Below are 25,316 nucleotides of genomic sequence, written 5' to 3' on the forward strand. Positions count from 1 at the left end.
AAAACTGCCTGACTTTAAGATTGTTGATGTAATGAAAATTTTATTAAACTTATAGATCTCTGGTTCTTAAACATTTTAATTGAATTTAGATATTCTGTAATTCAATTTTGAGTTATCCCCTCTGCCCCCTTTTTTATAGTGGTAAATAGTTGATTGGTCTTATTTGACTGACCAAATAAAAGCATGCCGCATCAAACAAAGTCTGATAAGAGATCATCACAAGATCATTTTTCTTTTTACTGACAAATCCCACATCCAATGTATTGTTACATATTATCTTTGGATCCAGGATCCAATCATTTTATAATAACCAAATAATAGGGAGAATATGGCATCATATAGATCCCGATATATAAAATCATACAGCTCCATGTCAGGAACCGTTAAATAAGTTTATTTTACACTTATTTTATGTTTATATAAAAAAAAAGTTTTAAAAAAAACCCAATATATTAAAATTATCAAGAAAAGTTTTAATTTTTTTTTTTAGAAAACAACTTTTTCATTGGTCAAGTGTCTATGGTATACTTGATATTTCATAATAACAAGTATAGGTAGCAACTTCTTTAATTTCTACTTTCATTCTTATTTCCCAGTGTGTTTTTCTGGTGTTTTACATTGTATCTACACGTATGGTTGAAATCAATAATTATAGATTTGTTTATACAGTAGTTTTAGTTTTAAATGGATAAGGGACATTGCTAGACGATAAAAGAATAGATTTTTTGGGTTTATTTCAGCTTATCTAGATCTCTGTTATGAAATTTTGTTAAATTTATGTTACCTGTATTTAATTTTTTGAGATTTGTCCAGAAGAATTAAGTAAAAGATATTAAATTAAAAGGATTTTTACATAAGTACAATAAATGTACAAATATGATGATAGAGTTACTTTAAAGCATACACCGTGTCTATAAAACAGAAGTTACACCTTTGTGATACTGAGGATGGGTGTTGTTCACCAGTTTATGCAGGTCATATCTGATATGGATATCGTATGTCTTAGTGTTTTTCTGAGAAGCTGGGATCTAGCTATTTTTAGAATTTTACTGTAGGAAATATTTAATTTTCAAAGAAATAAGATTCATGCTTGAAATAATTATAGTATAAAGTTTCTGGACACATCAAAATAATTTCATAAAATCTTCTGAATAAAATGAGTTCAATACTTCATGTATATTTTGCATTGTTCCTCATGTCATATACAAAAATTCCTATCGAAATTGGTAGATGGCAAAACATTCAGAGAGAAAATCGTATTGGTACTTTGTGCAATTCCGGTGACATTGGCGACGAGTTCCATTATATTTTAGAATGCTCGGCAATGGACGATAGTAGACAACTGCTACTAAAGCATCATTTTATAAACAGACCAAATATTTTAAAATTTCAAGGTCTAATGAATAGTAGCAACCCGTCTGAACTGAACAATCTGTGCAAGTTTATAAGAATTATTATTAAATGCCTAGAATCTCCTGGGTAATCACTTTATGTCTCTATTTTACATTTGTATTTAAAATTTATACTATGTTAATTTATTTGTATATGTCTCTGAACCATTGTACTTTGGTTTATGAGAATAAAGATATATATATAAACTGTGTACAGTGCATTTAAAAATACCATTGTCATTTTCTTTTTATCTGATTTTATTATAGTTTAGGACTAGATGGTCACATACATATATGGTTTTGCTTTTCACAATTACACAATCTTTTGCCTGTTAGCTGTTATAGTCCATTAATCGCATTATCCGATAATCTGCTTCCTTCCAATTTAAAGGTTTACAAAGGGAAATAATGTTAATACAAATATAGTAAAAACTGTATATTTGTCGACAAAAGTCTGTGAATGGACTATCAATAGTCAAATATTCTAACAAGTAGATATAGGAAGGTCCATTTTATCAAGTATATGAACATATCTTAAATTTGGTCCTATTGATGTCTTGTTATTTTTTGAAAATGTCCCATTGCAGTTGCGGATCCAGTCATTTTAAAAAGGGAGGTTCCCAACCCAGAGTAAAGGGGGGGGGGGGGGTTCCAACTATATGCTCCCATTCAAATGCATTGATCTGCCAAAAAAAGGGGGGTTCCAACCCCCGGAACCCCCCCCCCCCCTAGATCCGCCAATGCATTGATGAATACTTGCCATGGAATCTCCTTATATTCATATAGCAATATAACTAACATACTATATATATTCAAGTGGCCATTAGTGTATGGTTTATTTATCTTATCTTTTTTCAGACTATTCAAATTTCAATGGTATCTTTGAATTCAGTGTTTTATGCATTATTTATCTAGTAATTGTAGACCTATGTATGTGCCATGTGTGCATGAATATATTAAACTGAAATATAGTCAAAACAATAAAAAGTGAAATTTAAGACAGAAGTAGATGAAAGTAGTCATTACAAATAAGATAGAGGAGGGTCTAAATGGAAGATCTTCTATTGAGTATTGTATATTAGATATTAATTTTTCTCATCTGGTTCCTACCAAAGTTATGAGAGTTTATGTTGTTTCGAAGCCTCCGCCATAGCAGGGGAGGCATTAAGTTTTACCCTTGTCCGTCTGTACATCGATCTGTCTGTACATACATTGGTACATCCCAAAGTTGGTTTGGTTCTCTAACTTTAGTTTGCCTCAACCAAATGCTATGAAACTTACACACAATGTTTATTTACAGATTCAAAGTCCAATTTTGGTGGTGTCACTTTAACTGTTGTAGAGTTATGCCCATTTACAAATGGAAAAAATGGCTGATTTTTTTAAAAATTTTTGTTTCCATTCTCTAACTTAAGTTTTCCTGAACCAAATTTTATGAAACTTATACACAATACTCATAACCATGTGCACAAAACACAGACCAAGTGAAAACTTGAGTAGCGTCACTTTTACTAATCTTTATAGTTATGTCTCTAAGAAAATTATAATTTTATATGATATGCAAGTGGGGGCATCATCTCTGTCCCATGGACACATTTCCCATTTATTTTTTTATGGCTTTTAATTATTTCTGTTGTGGGGTTGCTGTTTCACTGACAATTAATCCAATAATTCATACCATCATTTACATAGAAATCTGGTGGCTTTCATGAGTCTATGAATTTCAAACAAAACATGGATCTTACATTAGAAGTTTTTGTCAATTGAAATGTAAGAATAGAAGTATTAAACAGGTTGGAACCAGATAATATATTGTAACTTAGATTGTTTTTATCCACTGTCCCAAGCAACTGACATTGAAGATTTTAATACTCAGATTATTGATACTTTCATTTGCAATTCTTTTTTCTTGTAAAATGGAAATTTCATTGATTTGCAAAAGGTGTGTGGGTAAGGTTTGAAAAAAAGAAGCTTTCAATTTATATTTATAAGTCTGTATAAGTATTGACTTTTACCTAGCCATCTAGTTGATGTACTAGTAATTTAATAAGAATCTATTCTTTTAAAATCCCCTAAGGTTTGCTTTTTTTTCATTGCTTTGCACTGATCGATTCGGTTCATTGTTTCATATGATGAATGGTTTTATCGGGTCTGTTGCTGTTAAATTATTTTTCCTAGTATTATCAACTTAATCAGTCTACTCTTCTAAAATTCTTTTGTGATGTCAGACTTTTTTTACCTGACCATAATAACTTTGTAATGGTCTTTTATCAATGAAGTCATAATGTTTGAGCTCATAAGACTTCAGTGTGCTAAACAAAGAAAAAGAGTTGATTACAGACATGAAAATTGGACCAATAAAATGCAAAAAAATAGATTATCTGATTTTTAATGCATAATTATTGCAGAATATCAATATCCTAGTAACCTAGTTCTTTTATTATTCAGCAATTGTTATTGATTTTGTGGATAACACTGGATATGGGGAATTTATAATTTAATATTTCAACGTGTGTGATTTATCTGAAGGTAATTGTAAACAGATTTTGGATACCCCACATAATCTTATATCAATATGATGATACAATTTTGCCTTATAAAAAAAATGGTACTTATTGAAATAGTTCAATTCACAATACCGGTAATTAGCTCCTTTCTAATCTTTCTATTAAAAAAAATTAAACTTGTTTGTTCTTGTTTTCCATTTGGCTTTTAGATATATCTGTGAGTGAGATCTTAGATGACTTGTATACTTGTATGCTTTCTAAAAGCAAATTTTGAAATCAAAATGGTTGTCAAGTTAAACTTGATATTCAGGTTTAGTTTTAGTTAACTTTTGCTGTTACATTGCTGTCTTTTATGTTCAACACATGTTTCCTTCTGTTCAACACATGTTTCCTTCTGTTAAGGACATGTTTCCTTCTGTTCACACATGTTTCCTTCTGTTCATTTTAGGTAGAAATTCAAAACAAAGTGATGTAAAATAAATTGATTTCCAGTGCAGTCATGTTTTATCTTTTCTGTTGTTTATATTGGTGTGCTTATTGTTGATCATCCTAGGAGTAAAATGAAACTTTTCTTTCATCCATACCTTACTTTCTAAGAAAGAAAAATACAATGTACACTTAGTATTTCACCTCTTATAAAATATAGAAAACTTATTTGATTTATCAATTGAAAACCATTATCCCCTTATATTATGTCAGCCTAGTGACTTTTAAATGAATTATCAACAATAAAAGAATTTTAAATTTAAAATGGTTATTTTAGCACCTTTTGGGCATTTAAACTTGGCATGATACAAATGACTGATCAATACATTTTATTGTAACTGAAGGAACAATAAAAACATCCATCTATCAGTGACAATAAAAAGGAAAGTCCCAAGAGGTTATATATATATATCAAAAATCAAATTGACATATTTTTTAAATGGCTTTATTTTACATTGACTTACATGTGCTAGTATTACTCCATATATATACATTATATAACAAAGTCAGGAGACTCTGGCCTTTGCTAGTCTTGTTTTTTTTTTAAATTTTAGTTCCTTTATATGTTTTGGAGTTCAGTATGACGTTCATTTTCACTGAATTCGTACTCATTTTCATTTAGGGGCCAGCTGATCATGAGGTCAACCTCTGGGTGTGGGATTTTTTTGCAGGGTTGAAGATCCATTGGTGGCCTTTGTCTGTTATCTACATTTTGGTCAGGTTGTTGTCTCTTTGACATATATATCCCCTATTTCCGTTCTTAATTTTATACCCTTGATAAAAATAAGTAGTTATAGTATGATTGCCAATACCCGTACGAAAAACATGACACGTACTCCAGCTGGACAGTAGCCGTACTGAGAACCGTACTTATAAAAATCATTTGGACTTTTCTTTGAATGTCTTATAATGGATAACCCGGCTGGACTTTCAGCGAAAGTAGCCGTAAACCGGCTCGAAATATTTAAATTAGCAGGAGTCCGGTTCTGAAAGTCCAGCTGGACTTTCATAAAAGTACGTCTAAAAAAATCCAGCCGGCATTTCTGGCAAAAATATAGCCTCTATAAAGTTCGGCTGGACTTTACAAAGTCCGGCTGAACTTTAAGAAGTCCAGCTGAACTCATAAAAGTTCAGCTGGACTTCAAAAAGTTCTGTTTGACCTTAAAAAATGATCTCAGCAGGGGCTGATCCACAAAAAATGAGGGGGGAGGGGGTTCCACCCCCGCAGAACCCTCCCTCTTGATCCACTGCTGCTTAGTTTTTCTTCAGATGTTGGATTCTTCTGATTTGATATACATCCCTTGTTATAATCTGAAAAAAAACAACAGATGGCATTATGCATATACTGCTTATTTCTTTTTCTTTTTTCTACTGTCTTACTGGTAAAATCAAGAAACGGAGAATTGTGAAGCTAAATCCTTACTCCTAAAAATGTGTGGTTATAATTATCACGATTATACTAAATAAATTTAAAGTGCATAAAATAAAGTAAAGCTTTGAAAATCACTCAAACTGAAATATTTTGCATAATTAGGTATTAAATGTAGTTTTTTTAATTCTTTTTACTCTTCAAAAATAAAAATTAAGCTATTTATAATGTTGTATTCATTTCATCAATATGTTGAAGAAAAAAAGAGCATATCAGATTGTACTTACCAGAATATATGCAATCCAAAATACATGCACACAGCATGTAATCTTCCTAAATTGAAATTGATGCCAGTCAGAAGGATCCATCTTCTCTAATATAATGTGAAAAGAACTACTTCCAAACATTTGCTTTACATCCAATGTAAATTTCTCATTTTGTTCAAGAAAGAAGACACATCTTCCTGTTTAATCCAAATTCAAATTTTGTTGTATTGCAAATTACATGAGGTTGTTTGAGGAGCTGTGAAAATTTTTCTTCTTATGACTTCTTGCATATGTCTTAATTTTGAATATGTGATATATTAAAAAAAAAGAAAATCAATTATTAATTTGTTCAATTATGAAATGTTTAATAAAAGTGATAGTAATTGCAAAAATATGTATTTAGAAATGTGTTATCCTTCAAATGGCCTCATGATCAACCTCTGTGTAGATGCTACTTCCTGTGACCTGTCCAGACTGAGGTTAATTGAAAACAGATGGTACTCTCTACAAGACTACTGCTATTAAATCACTGTTATGGCTAAAGTTTCTAATTGATATTAAAGAATGATGATAATTATTTATTTTATGCATTCATCTTATTAAATATAAATATACTAGAAAATGTATAATATTAACCTATTAATAGATGTAATTTTGCTAGGGGTTTTATTTCATGAAAAAGTAAAAATGTTAAATAATTGTTGAAAAACATATTAATTCTGAGATATTATGAATTCAATCAAAATTATATCACCTATATTAAATTTCAACTTTCCATTTACAGTCTATTTTAAATATTTTATAATGGAATTGAAAATTTTACGGGTCCCGGAAAAGATCACATCTTATAGTTTGATCTTAAAAGTATATTGTGAAAAATATGATATCATTATTATATAACTTGCAAATTTTTATTTATAACTCTTTTCCATTTTGAAAGAAATTGTTCCTTTCAAAGAACAGAATCCTAGTGACAAACTTTTTATTTCTGTAAGGGCAGATTTGGCTGATGAAAATTTTCTAAGTCTTAATTCCTGCTCATACTTGACTGTAAAATTTTCTAAGACAAAAATCCTGCTGATCATTCTACAGAAAAAATAATTTTCCTCAAAAGTCCAGCCGTGTTTATTTTCTTGTCAGAATTACAAAAAGTGCGGTTGGACTTTTAAGAAAATACCGGCTGGCAAATAACCGAAGTATAAGAAAAAGTACGTGTACGGCTCATGTCAGACTGGACTTTTCAAAGTCAGACTGGAATACGTCTCAAGTCCAGTTGAAGTCCAGTTGAACTCCGGTTTAAATTTTCGTACGGGTGAAACATTATAGTATCCATTAAAGTATAATTTCAAGTATGTAACACATGCTATACAGTTCCTCCAATAATGAGCAAAACCCACACCATTAGTTAGTAATAAAAGGCCATGGGATGACATATTTAGAAACAACTCAAATTAGAATACCCCTGCAGGGCCTGATTTATGAGAAAAAGACAAATTTTTTTATATTGTGATTTGTTATATCTATAGTATTGTATATTATTGTATAGCAATATAATATTTCCCACAGAAAGTAACCAAAAGTTAGCGTGCAATAAATTCTAATATTGCAATAGTGCAATAAATCTTCAAAATTCATGACGTCATCAACGACAAAATCTTAGTTTAAACCAATTTTTACTCTCAAATATTATATTGCTATACAATAAAAGGGTTATTGCATGAATATTTGGGAATATTGTCCCTCGTAGAACATATATTGCACTCGCAAGCTCGTGCAATATAAAATTCTACTCGGGACAATATTCCCCAATATTCATACAATAACCCTATAATATAAGGCAGCAACCATTTGATTTTCTAGGGGGGGGGGCTATGGTTTTTTTTATAAGTTTGTTTCTAGTTTTTGGAGAAAAAAATAATTTGTTTTTGATTCTGAGAAAAAAAAATTGTTTGTTTCACCCTCAGCTGCCACTATATGTAATGCTAAAATTAAAAGAAAAAAATTGTTTTCAACTTGTCGCGAAAAAAATACATTGTTTTTCGCCACAGGCGAAAAAAAAAGTTTTTACAGAAAAAAAAACCATAGCCCCCCCAGAAAATCAAATGGTTGCTGCCTAACAATGTTTTGACTGTAATAAACAATTCTTGTGTTTATGTCTATATGTAGGATAAATCATATAACATCCTTAGTCCACCATACATGGTAACAGTTGGAGGAGTTGCTATAAAGAATATCATGATTGCTTTATTGTTACTCAGATAAACTTAATAACACGTACCAGACTTTTTAAATACTTTTTACAATGATTCAGTTTTACTTTTCATTTCAAGGTTATATTACAAGTAGTTAAAAATACCATAATTGCATCTTGAACTCAAGCTAGTGCATAAATTTACAACAAATATTTAAACTACCATTATGTACATACGTCAAGTGTATGTTTAAGAAAGATATTTATACTGTTTCAAGATATTTGAAATTACGCAATTGACTGGTTCACAGACAAAGAATTAAAAGGACTTCCTTGTTTTAAAGAGATATTTGATACTTAAAGTTCACCTCTATTATTAAACCAAAAACAGTTCCATGAAATCATACATATGAAAATAGATAGAATAACTAGTGAAATTTAACTGCGCTAAAGTTAAATCACAATGGAAAAGAGCTCTTTAAATTTAAAAGATCATGTAATATATTGGGTAATTTAGACCAACCGCAATTTAAATCATAATTTAAAAAAACAAACCTTTCTCTAATTCTATTAAACGAAATTGGATAAATGTTTGTAAATGGAATTGTGGAATATGAACATCAGCTTTAAAAATCAATGATTAAAACTTGAATAATTAATCACATTTCAATGGATTTGGTATTAAATGAAATGGTTCTTACATTTGTGTTTTTGTTTATTTCAGATTCATTATTTTTTAACATTATTTCAAAGCTACGTAATATGAATCATATTGACATTATTTGGATAAATATTGATATATATTGTCTCAATTTTTTTTTTTAAACTGGTTAATTAAAGGGGTGGCTCCAATACCTCAAATCTGACCTGCAACTTTGGAGGTTAGATAGATTTTGGCTGGCGACCTGGTGACTTTTAAGTCTCATTTGACCTTTTAAGATGTTGAAAATCTAGTAACTTTATTATACCTTAAATTTGCTTATATGTGACCTTGTGACCCAAAGGGGTGAAAGTAAACAGATGTATATATGTCATTTTGTATTAATGGAACCTTTTTGATAAATTAATTGTAAGAAAATATCCAAGCTAATTAAAATATACAGATTCAGTATTATGTCATAATCAAATATTGATAGAAATTTAAAAGCATTATAAGCATTGACTAATACTTAAAACTATAACAACTAACTGAGTCAGCACATTAGGTGTATGATCAACTGTAACAAATCACTTGTGTATGTGGTAAATAAGTGATACTTGGTGAAAACAGGTGATTTCTGGTGATTGATGGCATTATGACTCTAACTATTTGAAGTTAATCATATAATTTAATATGTAAAGAGATGGTATGGTTGCCAATATGAAGCAACTTCCAGAGACCATTAATGACATATGGATGTTCATTGAGATACACCAGCTCAAATCATCCACATTATCAACTGAATTCACTGTGTAAATTGAAACAACTGTTTTTAATTGAAACACCTTGTGTGAACTGTAGTGATAACTTCAAACATTTCAGAAAAAAAGAAAGCATGGAATGAACCAGAGTATCAAGGTAGACAACTCTTGGGTGTCTTGTGTGCTGTATGAATTATCTCCCTTTGTAAAATTGTCTTTCACAACTATTACAAATGTATCACAGTTATATAAAAATAATTAATGTATTAACTGTCTAAAAAGTTCACATTAAGGGCTGAATGTTGAGTTTTTTGCAAACCTTCAGAAGAAATTTAATATCAAAAGGTTCATGGGTTCAATTTCTAACTCTCTTTTTTTTTTTTAAATTATGTTCAAATTAACTCCTCTCTTTAAGATATGTTCTCATGTGCTGTAAATATATTTTCATTTTTTTCTTAACTTTCACAAGTAGAAAAAAGTAAATACAAATTATTGTGAATATGTAAATTTTGGAGCAATCTCTCATCTTTCATCAACAATTTGTTTGTTTTAATTAAATCAGCTAGAAAAGGGATGTAAAAAAGTTTCAGTCCAAATGACTTTCTTAACAGTACTCTTTTCAAAATATGACCAAACAATGTCTTGAAGCTGAGTTTTACAAGATCAAAATCTACAGGTTAAATTAATTCATCCTTAGAGGCTACGGATGTTGGCATTTTCAGATAAACAACAAATTGTGAACCCATCAAATTACATCAAGAAATGTGAATGCATGTAAGCATGGAACTAATAACATCAACAGATATCTTAGTAATTAAAATCACCAACTCTGTAATGACAAGGCAAATGTCAAACCTTCTGATTTGTCTGAAGTTTGAAATATAGATACAGCGAGTTTGGCCACATGTATAATAACACACACTTTCTCACAGTCACAAACCTTTAGTACTCTAATGTCGGCGTTCAGGTCTAAAATCGTAAATTTAAATGTGTTTGTTTAATGACATTTTATTATTTAAAATATGGTATTATTAACTGAAATAAAGTTATGATATTGTTTGTTATCATAAACTTTTGCTAGTAACAGAAATAGATATGATTAAAGTTTGTAAGATTAACTCATAATTCATGAATTATCAAGTGGACAAAAAAATATTACTGCATGTACATAATTTTATCATGATATATCTTTTCCATTTATGAAGTAATTTCTATATTTTTATTATTACATGAACACTTAGTACATTTTTTCATTTAGTTCAAGTAAACATATAATGCTTTTCCAAATTTTAAATCAATTGAAAGTTATAATATAGTTTTTCACCAACGATATTCTCCATATTTCTAGCTCAATGAACAATATGACATTGATATTGATTTTGAAGTATATTGTTTACTTCTTTACATGTGATAAACTAGATCAATGAATAATGCTATTGATATGAAGTACATGTATATTGCTTTCTTTTTACAGGTGAAAAACGTCAGTATGATCCAAATTTCAAGGGACCAATAAAGAACAGGTAAAGCACACTCCTTTTCAATCCTAATCTGGTTCGATTTAATATTACAAGTACTTGTATCAGGATTTACCTTAATTTTGACCTCACGTAATTTATTATCTTTGCCATACATAAGCAGTCAAATATGTTAAACTTAAATGGATTTTGTCTACTTGGGAGTTTAAAGTACCATTTGCACACAATCGGTGAAATGAGCTATAGAATTTATATTGATTTATTAAGATTAAAATTTTAAAGATTATTTAACAATATTCATAATCTAAAATTGATGTGAAATAATGACAACATGAACAATTCCGCATTGAGTAACACATATTAGCATTTTCCAAGTAATATACTTGTTTATTTTAAAGTGTACAGGAATATTAATATAATTGATTCAGAATCATTAAATTTCTTGGACATTAATTTTTATGGAAAGATAAAAATTATTTATTGGATTTACTTGATTTTGTCAAATAGTTTGACAAGATCTGAACATAACTTGTATATTGTTGTAAAGACACTTAAAAAATTCAAGGACTGCCTTTTAATACCCAAGAAATCCATAAAAGTTTAATGCCCACAAATAAAACTAAATCCATAGCATCTGTATTTAATCTTGTATTGATTATCATTAATTATCAGATATACAATAATTAATGTATTCTTTTAAATCTGACATGTCTTTTCTCATTTTAACAAAAACAAAAACTCAAATCCAAATGAAAAAGAGAATGGAAATGGAGAAGTGTCAAAGAGACAACAACCGGACCAAAAGGAAAAAAACAACTGAAAGCCACCAATGGGTTTTCAACACAGCAAGAAAATTCTGCACCCAAATTCAGACTTCAGCTGGCCTCTAAACAAAAATGTGTACTAATTCAGTGAAAATGGACGTCATACTAAACTCCTAAACATTATAATATAAAAAACAAAAATAAAAAAACCAGACAAGACTATGTAACAAAGCCAGACTTGGGACAGGCACAAAAATGTGGCAGGTTAAACTTGTTAGTGAGATCTCCCCCCTCCCCCTACAACTCTAGCCAATGTAGTTTAAACAAATAACTGAATGTAATTTGTGACTTTTAGGGCTGTTCGCAATATTTTTCCTGAGCTTGAGACTAAAAGTATAACTTAACAAAAGAAACTCAAGGCATCTTTCTAATGAATGAGCAGTTATTATATCCATCAGGATTGTATTTACAGTCTTTAATATTACTGTTTTAATTTTAGTTATTGCAGTAGTTTCAAAAATGAATTTTGATTCTAGTGAAAGCCTGTTCCCCTTCAAAGTCATACTAAAGACTTGGAAACTTCTCTGGTAGCCTTTCACCCATCAAGGTCACACCAAAGTCTTGGAAACTTTTCTGGTAGCCTTTCACCTCTTTAGGTCACACCAAAGTCTTGGAAACTTCTTTTTAGCCTGTCACCCTTCAAGGTCACATACAAGTCTTGGAAACTTCTCTTATAGCCTTTTACCCTTCAAGGTCACACACAAGTCTTGGAAACTTCTCTTATAGCCTGTCACCCTTCAAGGTCACACCAAAGTCTTGGAAACTTCTCTTGTAGCCTGTCACCCTTCAAGGTCACACCAAAGTCTTCTCTGTAAACACATATATATAAGTTATACAGACTTATTGTCTAATCATAAATTAAGTTAACACAGTAAGTTACAGATTGTACCCACTTTTCCATTTATCTATGTGTATATTGTTTTTCATTTCAGATCATGTACAGATATAATATGCTGTTTGTTATTTATAGTTTTCTTTACTGGTATGATCATTTGCACCGTAATTGGTAAGTAGTATTACAGTTAGTTCATTCTGAAGACATATCAGGAAAAGGTATCCATACATTTTGTTTCCTGTTTTTTCTTCTTTTCTTCTTTTCCTCTTTATATATATAGAAAAAGAAGATGTGATACGATTGCCAATGAGGCAACTCTTCACACAAGAGACCAAATGACACAGAAATTAACAACTACAAGTCACCCTACAGCCTTCAACAATGACTATAAGTTGATCATCCTTGATTTTAGCTGAATGGATAATTTCCTTCATTTCTTAAATAAAGGACATGTTGTGAACTTTTATTTAAATAAATGTGTTATTTTAACCATATATTCTTATTAAGATGTTTTGGTCGCTGGCCTAACCTTCAGTCCCTTTGCTTTTTTTAAAAGTGCACGGTAGACCCATGACTCATCTAAATTTCACATGGAATTTAATTTAAATATTATACATTTAGATCCTTGGTAATTTTATGACCTCATAGTAAAATAGATAATGGTAAAAGATATATATATATATAAATAAACTCATCATAGATAGATTAAATGCTTAAAATTCATGATTTCCATATGTAACTATTTAAAGAATGAGGTAATATAAGTTCTGAAACAGGTAGTTTACAATCCATGACATCATAATAAATGTTACGTTTTAACATGTGCCACTGTAAGTTAAGAACAAAAAACTCTATGCATGTTTTCTTCTTTAAATTGTTATGTAACAGTAACCAAATTTCTTGCTTGTTCATTTTGCACATTTTTTTCACATTGTGCATAAAAGTGACTGATATAATAGGTTTGCTTAGAAACAGAAAAATTCGTATTTTTATCTATATAACAAGTGTTTCAAGTTTTAACATAGCTAAATATTCTTATAGATACACAAACTATATATCAACAGATAAAAGTCGTCATTTAAAAAAAATGTAAAATTTACAGAAATAGTGCATTCTACGTCTACAAAAAGTCCATTTTAAAAATTGAACAATTATAAGTGAAAGTAGGGTTTCAACTTATGGTCAAACCTGCATGTTTTTGAATTTTTATTTTTTTATGTTTTTTTTATCCCTAATTTTCATTCTAGAGTTTACTAAAATTAGAATTAAACTATTTTATATTACAGGATACACAAGAGGTGATCCATATAAGCTTATCTTACCAACAGATTCCAAAGGACAAATTTGTGGTTATGATGCAGTGTAAGTTATAATAGTATATGTTTGCAGGTGTAATGCCATCAAATCATAGTACGTCACATCTATGGTTGAAAAAAATATTCCCTTAAATTTGACAGTTGTAGGAGGTTACAAGATCACAATTATTCATAATGCATTTCCCATAGGTTACCGAGTGGTGTTCTGTATTTTATTTCTTGAAGACTACACAAACTAGGGAAATTGGGTAGCAGTTCCTGTTACTAGAAATGCCAGTGTTGCATAACAACCAAAGAAATATATATATATATGGTCATGTGGCAATAATTGACTTTAAATGCAGTTGTTTTCACTTAATGAATTTCACAGCTACTTATATGAACATACAGAAATATATTTTCTTCGGTTGTATAATTTGGTCTGCTAAAGAAATTCAAAGACAAACTGAATATATACCAAATGAAATCAGGCTACATTAACTGTTAAAGGTAGCTATTAAATACAGTAATAAATAACTTATGACTTGGCAATTAGATCAAAGACTTTGAAGACATATCTGCATAATCCATATTTTCTTGTAACTGGTCAGTTAATATGATTTACTCTAAAAACAAAATTCAAATGTTGCACATTCTTCATGTGTCAGTCCCAAGTTTTGAGCCTGTAGTTTAGCGGTTGTTGTTGGTTCATGTTTTTCATGTTTTTTTCTTTTATAATTTTTTTTTCAGAAATTAGGCAGTTAGCTTTCTTAATTGATTTATTTCATATTTTTTATGTGGAGGCCTAATATTAGCTAACCATTTGGTATGGATTTTCTCATTGTTGATGGCTGAAATGTTGCCTTTTAATTGCTTAAATCCACTTCATTTTTACTCTTTGGATAGTTGTCTCCTTGGCAATCATACCATATCTCCTTATTTTTATATTACTGGTTTGGTTAGAATTGAATTGTAAAAGCTCAAATCATTTACAGCTATGGAGCTGTCTGCTGAATTTAAACAAAAAATAAAAGTAAATAATATATTTGAAGGCCTTTTCATACTTATTCATGATCATTTCTTCTTTTCACAGAGTAAAAGATAAACCGTATTTGATGTACTTTGACATATCAACATGTGCACAAATGGGTGCTGCTGCGGCTGTTAGTGGATGTCCCACACCTGCGGTAAGTATTTTTGGATATATGCATCATTTGATGTGAGCCACTGTGAAAGGAATTTTTTTTTTGGTTATCTAATGTTTACCTCATTTAAACTCTATAAAAAATATGTATGAGTTTAGTTGATTCTTAATTTCATGGCTTGAGGTACAAGTATAACCAGGAAATCCAAGAAATTTGATACCTTAAGGTGGTACCCAACACTTTCACTAAAATTTATTTGGCTAATTTAATTTTCTTAAAAATTTTTCAAAGTATTAACTTTGACCCTTTAATAAAAATTTAAAAATTTCAAAAATTTTGAACCAACCGTTTTGTCAGAAAAATTACACTGGTTATATAGCAGTTTGACAAACACCAATTTTGATCATTGAGAAGCTTAATATTCCTTTTACAACACAACATAATCAAAACGTTTAGCTGACTTTACAGAGTTATCTCCCTGTAGTGAGGTACCACCTTAAGTAACTAGAATTCTTTTGTAATTTTCAAGTTATTTCATCATACTGTGAATCCATTTATTTTGAAGGGTACCAATTTCTGTGGATTAAGGAAAAATTATAGTTTTGGGGATATTTAAATTTTTATCATTGAATTTTTTTATTGATTTTCAAAGGATTTATAATGCCTCTTTTCCCAAATGAATACCTCTTTTTATAACTCATTTATCTACCTAGTATAAATAAAGTAGAAATCAGATCTTCTGATTGCTAAGTTTGTTCATATTTAAAAAGTATGAAATGAATAATCCTTAACAAGTATATATTCACGATATATTTCTGAATTTACAGTATATAACTTCTAAATATACTTAAAATAGTTGCCTCTTGGTATTAAGCAAACAATAAGACAATCTATTACGCATATTACATGTATTATAATTTATAGCTTTGATGTCTATTGTACTTTGATTTACCAACTTATATTTTTTTCCAGGTGTGTCGTGCAGCCTGCCCAACTAGTTATTATGTATATATAGAGACAAAGGCGATAGCCCTTACTCTAGGAGCCTTAACACAGTCTGATATTGACAAGATGATTTGTAAAGACTGGGCCACATCACAACCTTCTACCAGTTCTTCCAGTGTAGGTTCTCAGCATCTGAATATTATTGTTAAGAAATACTGAAGATTTTTAATTTTTCCTCCAACAATGATTTGTCAATGTCTTTCCCAATATTTCAAAAACTATAATGTTCAAACAATTTCTAAGGTTGCATCATTAAAAAAAATATTGATTTTCTTTTTGTTCAAAATCTCACTGTTCTAATTTAAATGAAGCACCAGACAGAATATAAAAAAATTAAAATAATCATTTTACAAAAGTGCTTTCAAGGCATGAAACAGTAACTATAGGCTTTAGGGATAATAAACCATTATTATTCGTATAAGGTTTAAATCTTCTAGAGGAAATGAAAATCACATAAATTATTTACGGTGGTACATAAAACAAAAGAGAGATAACTCTGTAAAAATTAGCCGAACGTTTTAATTACATTCTATTATTTAGGAAATATTAAGCTTCTCAATGATCAAAATCAAATGATGTAGAAGTAAATAAACTAAAAAGCTTTTATAAGTATTTTCTGTTATACATATGCACATATTTGATAAATTTTTACAATTATATTTGCAGTCTGACATTCAAGCTTTTATAGACGATGATGATTGTGCGCCTTATTATATGGATTCAACAGGAGGTAAGTTGTCACCTTTGATTTATCTTGAAGGTCATCATGTGTAACACCTTGCAGTATAGTATAAGAATGAACCTAGCTTTTTATTGGATTATATGAGCCAGTTTTTTGTCTTGTTTTGACAAATTTGTTAAGGCAAGATTGAGGCTTGCTGTTCATGGCAATTGACAGTATCTCCAATAGTAAAAGTTTGTGATAAGGTCAGTTTAAGGTAAACAACTAACGGTAAGTCGATGATTTTTGGTATGCAGTTGTAAAAACATGGGTACATCTCAGAAAAATATGGCCCATCCCTCCATCATGGTCCACTGACTTTTAAAGTTTCGTGTGGTTTATATGTAAAGTGTTTCAAATTTCATAACTTGCTTTTTGTTTTTCTTTTGAGATTGGGTACAGGTGAGACATATCTCTGTGTCAACAATTTATTAATGTGCTAGTTCACAAGGTAGTATCACTTGGTATGACTCATAAATCTCATATTTGTAAACTTTTCTCTTTGCTGAAGTTTTCTGCAAAAATTGAAAGGCCAGTGGAAGAAATATCTTGAACAATATTAAAACTTTCATGATATAGATGATCCTACCAAGATGACCAAATGATGAAATGGTTTAATTTTGAAAATTTGGCATGTGCAGAACTGATGGACAAATTGAAAAATCGAAATTATGGTTGGAGGGTTATTGCTTGGTACCAAAGTAGTATGCTTTAAATCTTGCTGTCCTTGTGAAAAGAAATATGACTGCTGATTAAAGGCGGAGATTTAATTTAGAATTAAACCTGGATCACGATGTATTTATGCAGCTTTATTTTATTTTCAGTGGTGAATAGATGTGTGCCATCTATATTTAAAACAATTACAGATTATGCAACAGAATTGTATTATACGGATAGTAGTGGAAATAATCGTACTCTTAAAACAAGCAGTGGGACCGAGGTTACTGGTACATTGATGAGTGAGGCAAGCTAGTAAGTATTCAAAAGAACTTTATACTTGTTAATTGCTGTGTCACTTTGGTCTCTTGTGGAGAGTTGTCTCATTGGCAATCATACCATATCTTCTTTTTTTAAATTTAAAATTCTTGATTTTTTCCCTGATATATTTTGTCATAGATGTTCTTTTATGTTAAAGTTTTTAAAGTGAATTTTATTGAGAAAATATATTATTTTAGAAAATATGAAATTATTTATATTTTCTCATGTTTGAGGACAAACATATTGGAGAAGGGGGGAATTTGTCATAGATGTTCTTTTATGTTAAAGTTTTTAAAGTGAATTTCATATTTTCTTTTGTAATAATTTAAACCTGTATTAACTTGTGGTTTGGTTTAGACAGGTTTAGATGTGCCTTAGAATGAAACATTTTGAAGCCTTAATTTTAATACTGCTTAATATTTAATCTTATAATTCCATGATAATTTGTCAAGTTATTTTAAACAGGTGCACTCTATTGCATGCATAGGCCAAATTCATCTCGCATTTTAATGCAAAACAAAAAAAAAATATTTTGTTTTGATCATAAGACTCACATTAATCAATTATCTTATTTTCTTCATAATTCTTGTTGAATATAGTAAAAAGAAATGTTCAAAATCACAAGGTAGTAACCACACTTAGTCAAGAAAAAATTTTGAATAAATTTTATTTGTTTATTTAAGATCTACACTATCTTAAGTTTAAATGAAAATAACATTTTAGAATATTTATAAGTTTTGTCAATTTTTTTATCCCTTTTATAAAAAAAATCAGAAATATGTCAAAACAAATTAATTTTAGATGCAGATCTTTTTTTGTCTGTTCCAACAGTTAAATGAAATGGAAATCTTATTTCATCATTATTGATTTTTTATTGCAGTTACTTGGCCAAATTTTATTCTGCAGTGCAGCATATTGAAATGGTATTTAAAGATGTAGTAGCATCTGGTTACCTAATTCTGATGTAAGTATAGTTGATAGTTGAAGGTACTTAAAATTGTTGCCTTTGGTATCTTTTGCAAGTCTCTTCGTATCTTTGGCTTCTCTTGGTAGCTTTGTGTTCTCTTGAAGTCAATAAGGTGGTACATAACACTACAGGGAGATAACTCTGTAAAATTCAGCTGAACGTTTTAATCATGTTCTATTTGTAAGGAAATATTAAGTTTCTCAATGGTAATAATTAGCGTTTGACAATTGCTATATATCCAATGAAATATTTTGTAAAGTGTGTGGTTCAAGTTGTTTTGAAATTTTTGTATTTTTGTAAAAGGGTCAAATTAAATATTTTGTCAAAATTTAAAGAAAATCAAAAGAGCAAATTAATTTTTGTCTAAGTATTTGGTACCACCTTAAAGAGGGTGGTAAAGGGTTATTTTCATGCAACGTGATCGCCGTTTTTTATTTGACGTTCAACATGTTTTTATTTTTTATTTGACGTTCAGACTTGCAAGACATATGCCTCATTCAACATGTTCTGCTTATTTAATGTAACATGCTTCGTGATTTTCAAATGCTCATTTTGCGTGCTTGGTATTTTTCAAATAAAATACGAACACTTTGCAGGGATCGTCAAGAAATACTTTTTTAAAAGGCCATAAACCATTTATATCATAAATGTGTATACTAAATCAGAAATATCAAGTAAAATAGAGAGTTTATTTATACAAGAAAACAGTGACTCAGTCACAAAAGGTTCACATCAAAGTGCAACGTTCATGCCAGAAATTATTTCACGTTCAACGTGAAGTTATGTCTTATTTCACATTTTTTTCGTGCAAGCAACCCCCCTTTACCACCCACCCTCCTTAAAATACACTAAATTTTAAATTATCCGAAAAGATCATTTGCAATTATGATTAATATGTTTCAGTGAGTGTTGCTGTACTTATTTTGATTTATCTTTTACCTAATTTGTTATCAAAATCTGTAAACTTGGACATTTTTGGAAAATTGCAACAGAAAAAATTTTGAAAAAATAAAACCTCAAAATTCAATTTTTGATTTGCATTAGTTATAATGTACTTTTTCTTGAAATAGTAATAATAATAGTACAAAAATTGCAATAGATACATGCACAGTGTCAAAATTTTCATTAATTATCGATATTGCAGTTTCATTGGAATGGGAACAGTATTTGCCTTCCTATGGATTGTGATAATGAGGTGGATAACAGGAGCAATGGTGTGGATCAGTATCTTCATGGTCATTGGACTTTTGGGATTTGGTAAGTAATTGTATTTTACAAACTGCTTTTTAAGAGAGAGGCAAAAGACTCACACTCATTAGTTGAGAACAAAAAGACAATGCCACAACTAGCAAAACTATCAAAATCCAAACAACAGTATACAAACACAACATATAAACCAAAGACAGCAACACATTTTGAGTTTTAAGTTGGGATTATCCACAGGGGTGCTCTCAACATGGGTTTTTAGGTACAGATGTGCAGCTGGGATCTAAAAAACACCCCCATTCATCTATTGTAGTCTTGTGAAATACTGACCCATACACATATTTCAAGGCAAAATCATAACCTATTCATATATTTCTCAGTTATCACATATTATTTTTTTACATCCTGACTTAATTTTAAATGATAAAACAAAAATCTATCCATTGACATATTACCTTGGTGAAATCGCAACTCATTGATATATTTGATGTGTCAAAAAGGGAACCATTTTAGCGGCACATCTGTATATACCTTCATATAGGAAGAGACCCTCACCCCCGTGTGAATATCTTCAACAATACATCATTGGAGTTATAATCAAGTATTTTTTTTTATCAGCAAATGATTATTTTTATATTCAAGGCTTTAAATCGGATAACATGTACATTTTATCTAATTATATTTTTATATAAGAATTTGAAAAGTTGAATGTTGTTAAACCTAAAGGCAGTTTGAAACAAAATTTACTTGAGACTAACCTTTTGGTTGTCTTTCTTTCTAAAGTTTATTTTATGTTTCAATCTAACATATATAATTTGCCACACTACAGAAATTGAATAGTTTCAAAATTTAATGGTGTGGCCCACAACAAGTCTAAGAGAGAGCTTATCCTCCGACATGTTTTGTTTCTGCCTTGAACCTTTAGAAAAACATCATTTGAAAATCTCTAGGAGTAGGAGTTCAATTGAAATCTACTTGTCTGTCCATTTGTTTGTTTGTCTTGTCCAACATAAATTTTTCAAGTAATGCCTAACCTCATATTAGTAGGTCAGTGAATTCCTAAAAAATACTATTTTTATACCCGCACCATCACTTAAGGGGGCATTTATTAGGGTTACCCTTGTCCGTTCATCTGTCTGTCTGAAAATAAGTTTCTGATTTCTGATTTTAGTTTGTTTCAACCAAATGTTATGAATCTTATACACAATGCTGTATACACAAATTTAAATTAAAACACAGATCAAGTTCAAATTTGGGTGGCATTACTTTTACCTTTCTCGAGATATGCTCCTTTATAACATTACCTACAAGTGGGAGCATCATCTGTGGTCCATGGACACATCCCCCATTTATACATTAATTAGGTCTTTCCACTTTTCTGTGGAAAGACCTATTGTTTTTCTTCTGATTATTTTTTTTTTTTTTTTCTTCCGCCTAATTTTGTTCTTGCGATAAACATTTGTTTCGCAATATGTCGCTTAGATATTTGGTATATGATATCGAACAGTTTATGCACTTTTGAAATTTACCCTGCGTAAACGAATACTTTTCTTTGTAGGAGTTATCTCCCCAAACACTGTTTTCCTTGTTAGCGCATCTCCTTCGCAACCGTAAAAGATTATGACAAATTTATTTTACAAAATTGCTCGTTATATCCTTCGCATGATTTGTCCTATTTTGACCGAAGCGATATGACCGCTCCATATGAGAGTTATTTCCCCTTATGCATCTGATATAAGTGATATGAATTTCTATCTTATAAATCATAAGTGATAGAGACCTAGGATCTTTTGATTTGAGGTCCTTGGTCCCAAAAAATGAAAATTAGGTCAAGGTCATATTCTAATATTTGAATTTGGCTTATTTTCACTTATATCCAAAGACTGTATAAGATATCAACAAATTATTTTTACTAAATTGTTAGTTGCGACATGTCGTAAGATGTAAATTTTGATTGCAAGCGTACGTTGAATGTAAAAGGGAGTTTTCTCCCCTCTTGTATTTAAAAATACGCGTTTGGTGATATAACTCATTAACTAAATATAATAAAGACCTATGTTCTTTTGATTTGAGGTCCTTGGTTTATGACCTTGAAACTGATCTCAAGGTCATAGCTTAATTTGACGTTCTAGATTTTGACCTTTGCTTTTATTCTATATGTATACATGATATACAACTTTTAGAAAAATATATCAAACCATTTAACCTTGTAAAAAAACAACCGGAAGTGACCTTTTGTAAACCGGAAATAGCTATTTTTTTGTACTTTTTAATATAAAAGTATATAGAACCAGATATTTTTGGAATCAGTGTCAAGTAAATATTCAAATATAATCGGAAGTAACATTTTTCAAACCGGAAGTAACAAATTATCTCCCTTATTTAAAAAAAATGTATGGAAACAATATATTTTTGGAATCAGCTTACTAGGAGCTATCATTTGACGATTGAAATGACATTTTAAACTTAGTTTCACAACTTTTCATATCAAAATACATTGTTTTGATGGAAAGACCTTCAATTGTTCTCTGAACAATTGGTTTTTAATTTACCTTATGATTTTTTTTCAGCTGTTTCAGAACAGTTATTAGATTGATTTTTTTGTTTGTTGCAGGTGCCTATTGGTGTTTTACAAAATATTATGAAATAAAGAATACGAATGTTGTGAGCGAATGGGGATTTGATGAAGCTTTTGCACTTAATTTTTCCTATTATCTGCGGCTGAAAGAAACTTGGCTGGCTTTTGGTAAGTTGATTACTATAACAGTAATGCTGATTACAAATGGAATTACTTGGAGTTATTTGCAAAAAATTGAAAACTGTAATACTTGTGATAATACAGTTGAAAATTAATTTTCTTTAAAATATTTGAAGATATTTATTAGCATGACCTGAGAAATTGGGTAGAGTTAGAAGTATGTCCTATTTGCTATCAATTGTCAAAACATTATTTTGAATTATATTATGTAAAAGACTTGTCAATGGAATAGAAATTGGTATCTCAAATGTATTTTAAATATAAGATGGTAAACCTAGGCTAACAGACACAACTCTTGAAAACAAAGCAGAGTGAAGAAATATAAATAACCATAGGAGTTTAATTTTTAACTAATAAACATAGACAAGTATTATAGACTCTTTTCACAAAAATTTTACAATAAAAAATTAGTTGTTGCTTATAATGAAAAATTGTTATGCCATTCAACTATTTTATATTCGTAAGACATTTTTTGATAAAAAAAAAAACAAAAAAAACAACAGCTGCTCGTCATGTTTTTCCTGTTGATCTATGCATTTTGCTTATTTCACTCTACATACATACATTTTGAGGAAACCAAAGTACCACTTCATCATTACAAAAACCTCCATCAGCATTATGGAAATCATTTCCTTTTTTTTCCAGCTTGTACCACATCAACATTCCTGGCTATATTTCTCTTCCTTTTGTTGATATTAGCCAGTAGAATTTGCCTGGCTATTGAATTGATCAAAGAGGGAAGCAGGTAATTAGATAATGACATAAGGTTGAGGCAAGCTACAGAGTGTGGCCATAAGTATTCGTCACTTGAGATTTTCGCTATATATTGTATATAAAAAATTATTTTGGGGTAATTTTTGGTTTGATTTTAAGCAACTTGGTACCAAAAGAAGCAGAATTGTCACAGGTTTATTTGTTTATTTGGTTAAATTTTTTTTGGTGGATCATTTTCATTTTTTCACAAGATAAACACAAATATTATTTTCTGTTCAGAAATTTACTATACATGTATATTCAACCAATAAGATTATAAAAAAATATTGTATGTGTTCACATCAAGAGAAAACAAAAACACCTGAAGACAAAACTATTAGTGTACCAAATAAACAAACATACTTTAGACAATTTTACATCTTTTAAGGCCTTGTTGATGAAAATCCAACCATAAATGCCCTCAAAATAGTTTTTTGAAAAATGTGTTTTTATATGAAATATTTAGCAAAAAAATGCAGCTGGCGAATACTTTTGGCCACGTACTGTATCTAGTACTGTTCACAATGTTTTTCTAACCAAGTAAAATAAATTCTAAATAGTTAGAAATATTTTCCCCATCTGACTGATGTACAAATTCAAATTATTCAGTTCCTCATACAAACTCAAATTATTCAATACCTCATACAAACTCAAATTATTCAGTTCCTCATACAAACTCAAATTATTCAGTACCTCATACAAACTCAAATTATTCAGTTCCTCGTACAAACTCAAATTATTCAGTTTCTCTGTGGTAAGTTTATCCAATTACTTCATTACCAAATAGGAAATTAAAAATATCAGCTTTTAGGGTTTTTGGTTAAAACAAATGTTTAATTACTCGAAAAACTCTCAACATGAGCATGATGAGGTATAAAAATAGACCTTTTTCCATGGCTGCTAAACAAAATTTAAACAGATTTGCACCCTTTCCAAGAAAGTTATTATATTATGCATATTTTTTTTGTTGTGTCAATTCTGCCTGATTATAACATTAATTTTAAACATATTTTGAATTTGTTTGAGCATTTGTTACTAGTATATAATTGATTTCTATTGTAGAGCAATTGGAAACATGATTTTTACGCTGTTTTGGCCTATAATTCCCTTCCTGTTACAGATCTGTCTGCTCATTTACATGGGATTCAGTTGTGCGTATCCTTTTTTATAAAGTTTGCTGAAAGAGTACTGTGAATTGATTTTTATTCAGGGAGTACTAATAATCAGGTTATTACATTTTAGAAAAAACAAGATGTTTTTTGGAAAAGAGGGGCGAAAGATACCAAAGGGACAGTCAAACTCATAAATCGAAAATAAACTGACAACGCCATGGCTAAAATGAAAAGGACAAACAGACAAACAATAGTACACATGACACAACATAGAAAACTAGACAATAAACAACACGAACCCCACCAAAAACTAGGGGGGATCTCAGGTGCTCCGGAAGGGTAAGCAGATCCTGCTCCACATACACCAGTAGTTTTTTTTGTACAATTTTAAAATCTTTAAAACATTTTTTTGTGAAAAGACTAGTAAATGTCTTCCTTAACCCAGCAAAGATACATTGCTTCTATGGGAAATTCTGAATTTTACTCTAATTCCACCAATGTAACGACTAATGGAGTGGACTACTATCTATCCAGAACACCATGTACTCCTGATGTAAGTATACATTACTTACGTTTTTAATTTTTACTAGGTTCTCTTCTTTCCAAGATAAAACATACAGTTCTGTTT

General features: G+C 29.9%; 1 protein-coding gene across 4 annotated transcripts in view; it reads left to right on the forward strand.

Moving 5' to 3' along the window:
• LOC143063595 (choline transporter-like protein 2) overlaps positions 1-25,316 on the forward strand; it is a 61,356-nt gene that overhangs the window by 19,510 nt on the left and 16,530 nt on the right. For 2 of the 4 annotated variants that reach the window (XM_076235811.1, XM_076235812.1), the window contains 14 exons: positions 9,733-9,768; positions 11,086-11,134; positions 12,846-12,919; positions 14,035-14,110; positions 15,137-15,230; positions 16,161-16,310; positions 16,860-16,923; positions 17,739-17,886; positions 18,773-18,856; positions 20,004-20,116; positions 22,680-22,811; positions 23,469-23,568; positions 24,639-24,731; positions 25,139-25,241. In XM_076235811.1, coding sequence (XP_076091926.1) covers positions 9,733-9,768; positions 11,086-11,134; positions 12,846-12,919; positions 14,035-14,110; positions 15,137-15,230; positions 16,161-16,310; positions 16,860-16,923; positions 17,739-17,886; positions 18,773-18,856; positions 20,004-20,116; positions 22,680-22,811; positions 23,469-23,568; positions 24,639-24,731; positions 25,139-25,241 — 1,316 coding nt within the window. The remainder of the gene's footprint in view (positions 1-9,732; positions 9,769-11,085; positions 11,135-12,845; positions 12,920-14,034; positions 14,111-15,136; positions 15,231-16,160; positions 16,311-16,859; positions 16,924-17,738; positions 17,887-18,772; positions 18,857-20,003; positions 20,117-22,679; positions 22,812-23,468; positions 23,569-24,638; positions 24,732-25,138; positions 25,242-25,316) is intronic. The other 2 variants (XM_076235813.1, XM_076235814.1) reach the window with 1 other exon arrangement.

This window comes from Mytilus galloprovincialis, chromosome 2 (assembly GCF_965363235.1).
Source record: "Mytilus galloprovincialis chromosome 2, xbMytGall1.hap1.1, whole genome shotgun sequence".
In the NCBI taxonomy this organism is placed as follows: Eukaryota; Metazoa; Mollusca; class Bivalvia; order Mytilida; family Mytilidae; genus Mytilus; species Mytilus galloprovincialis.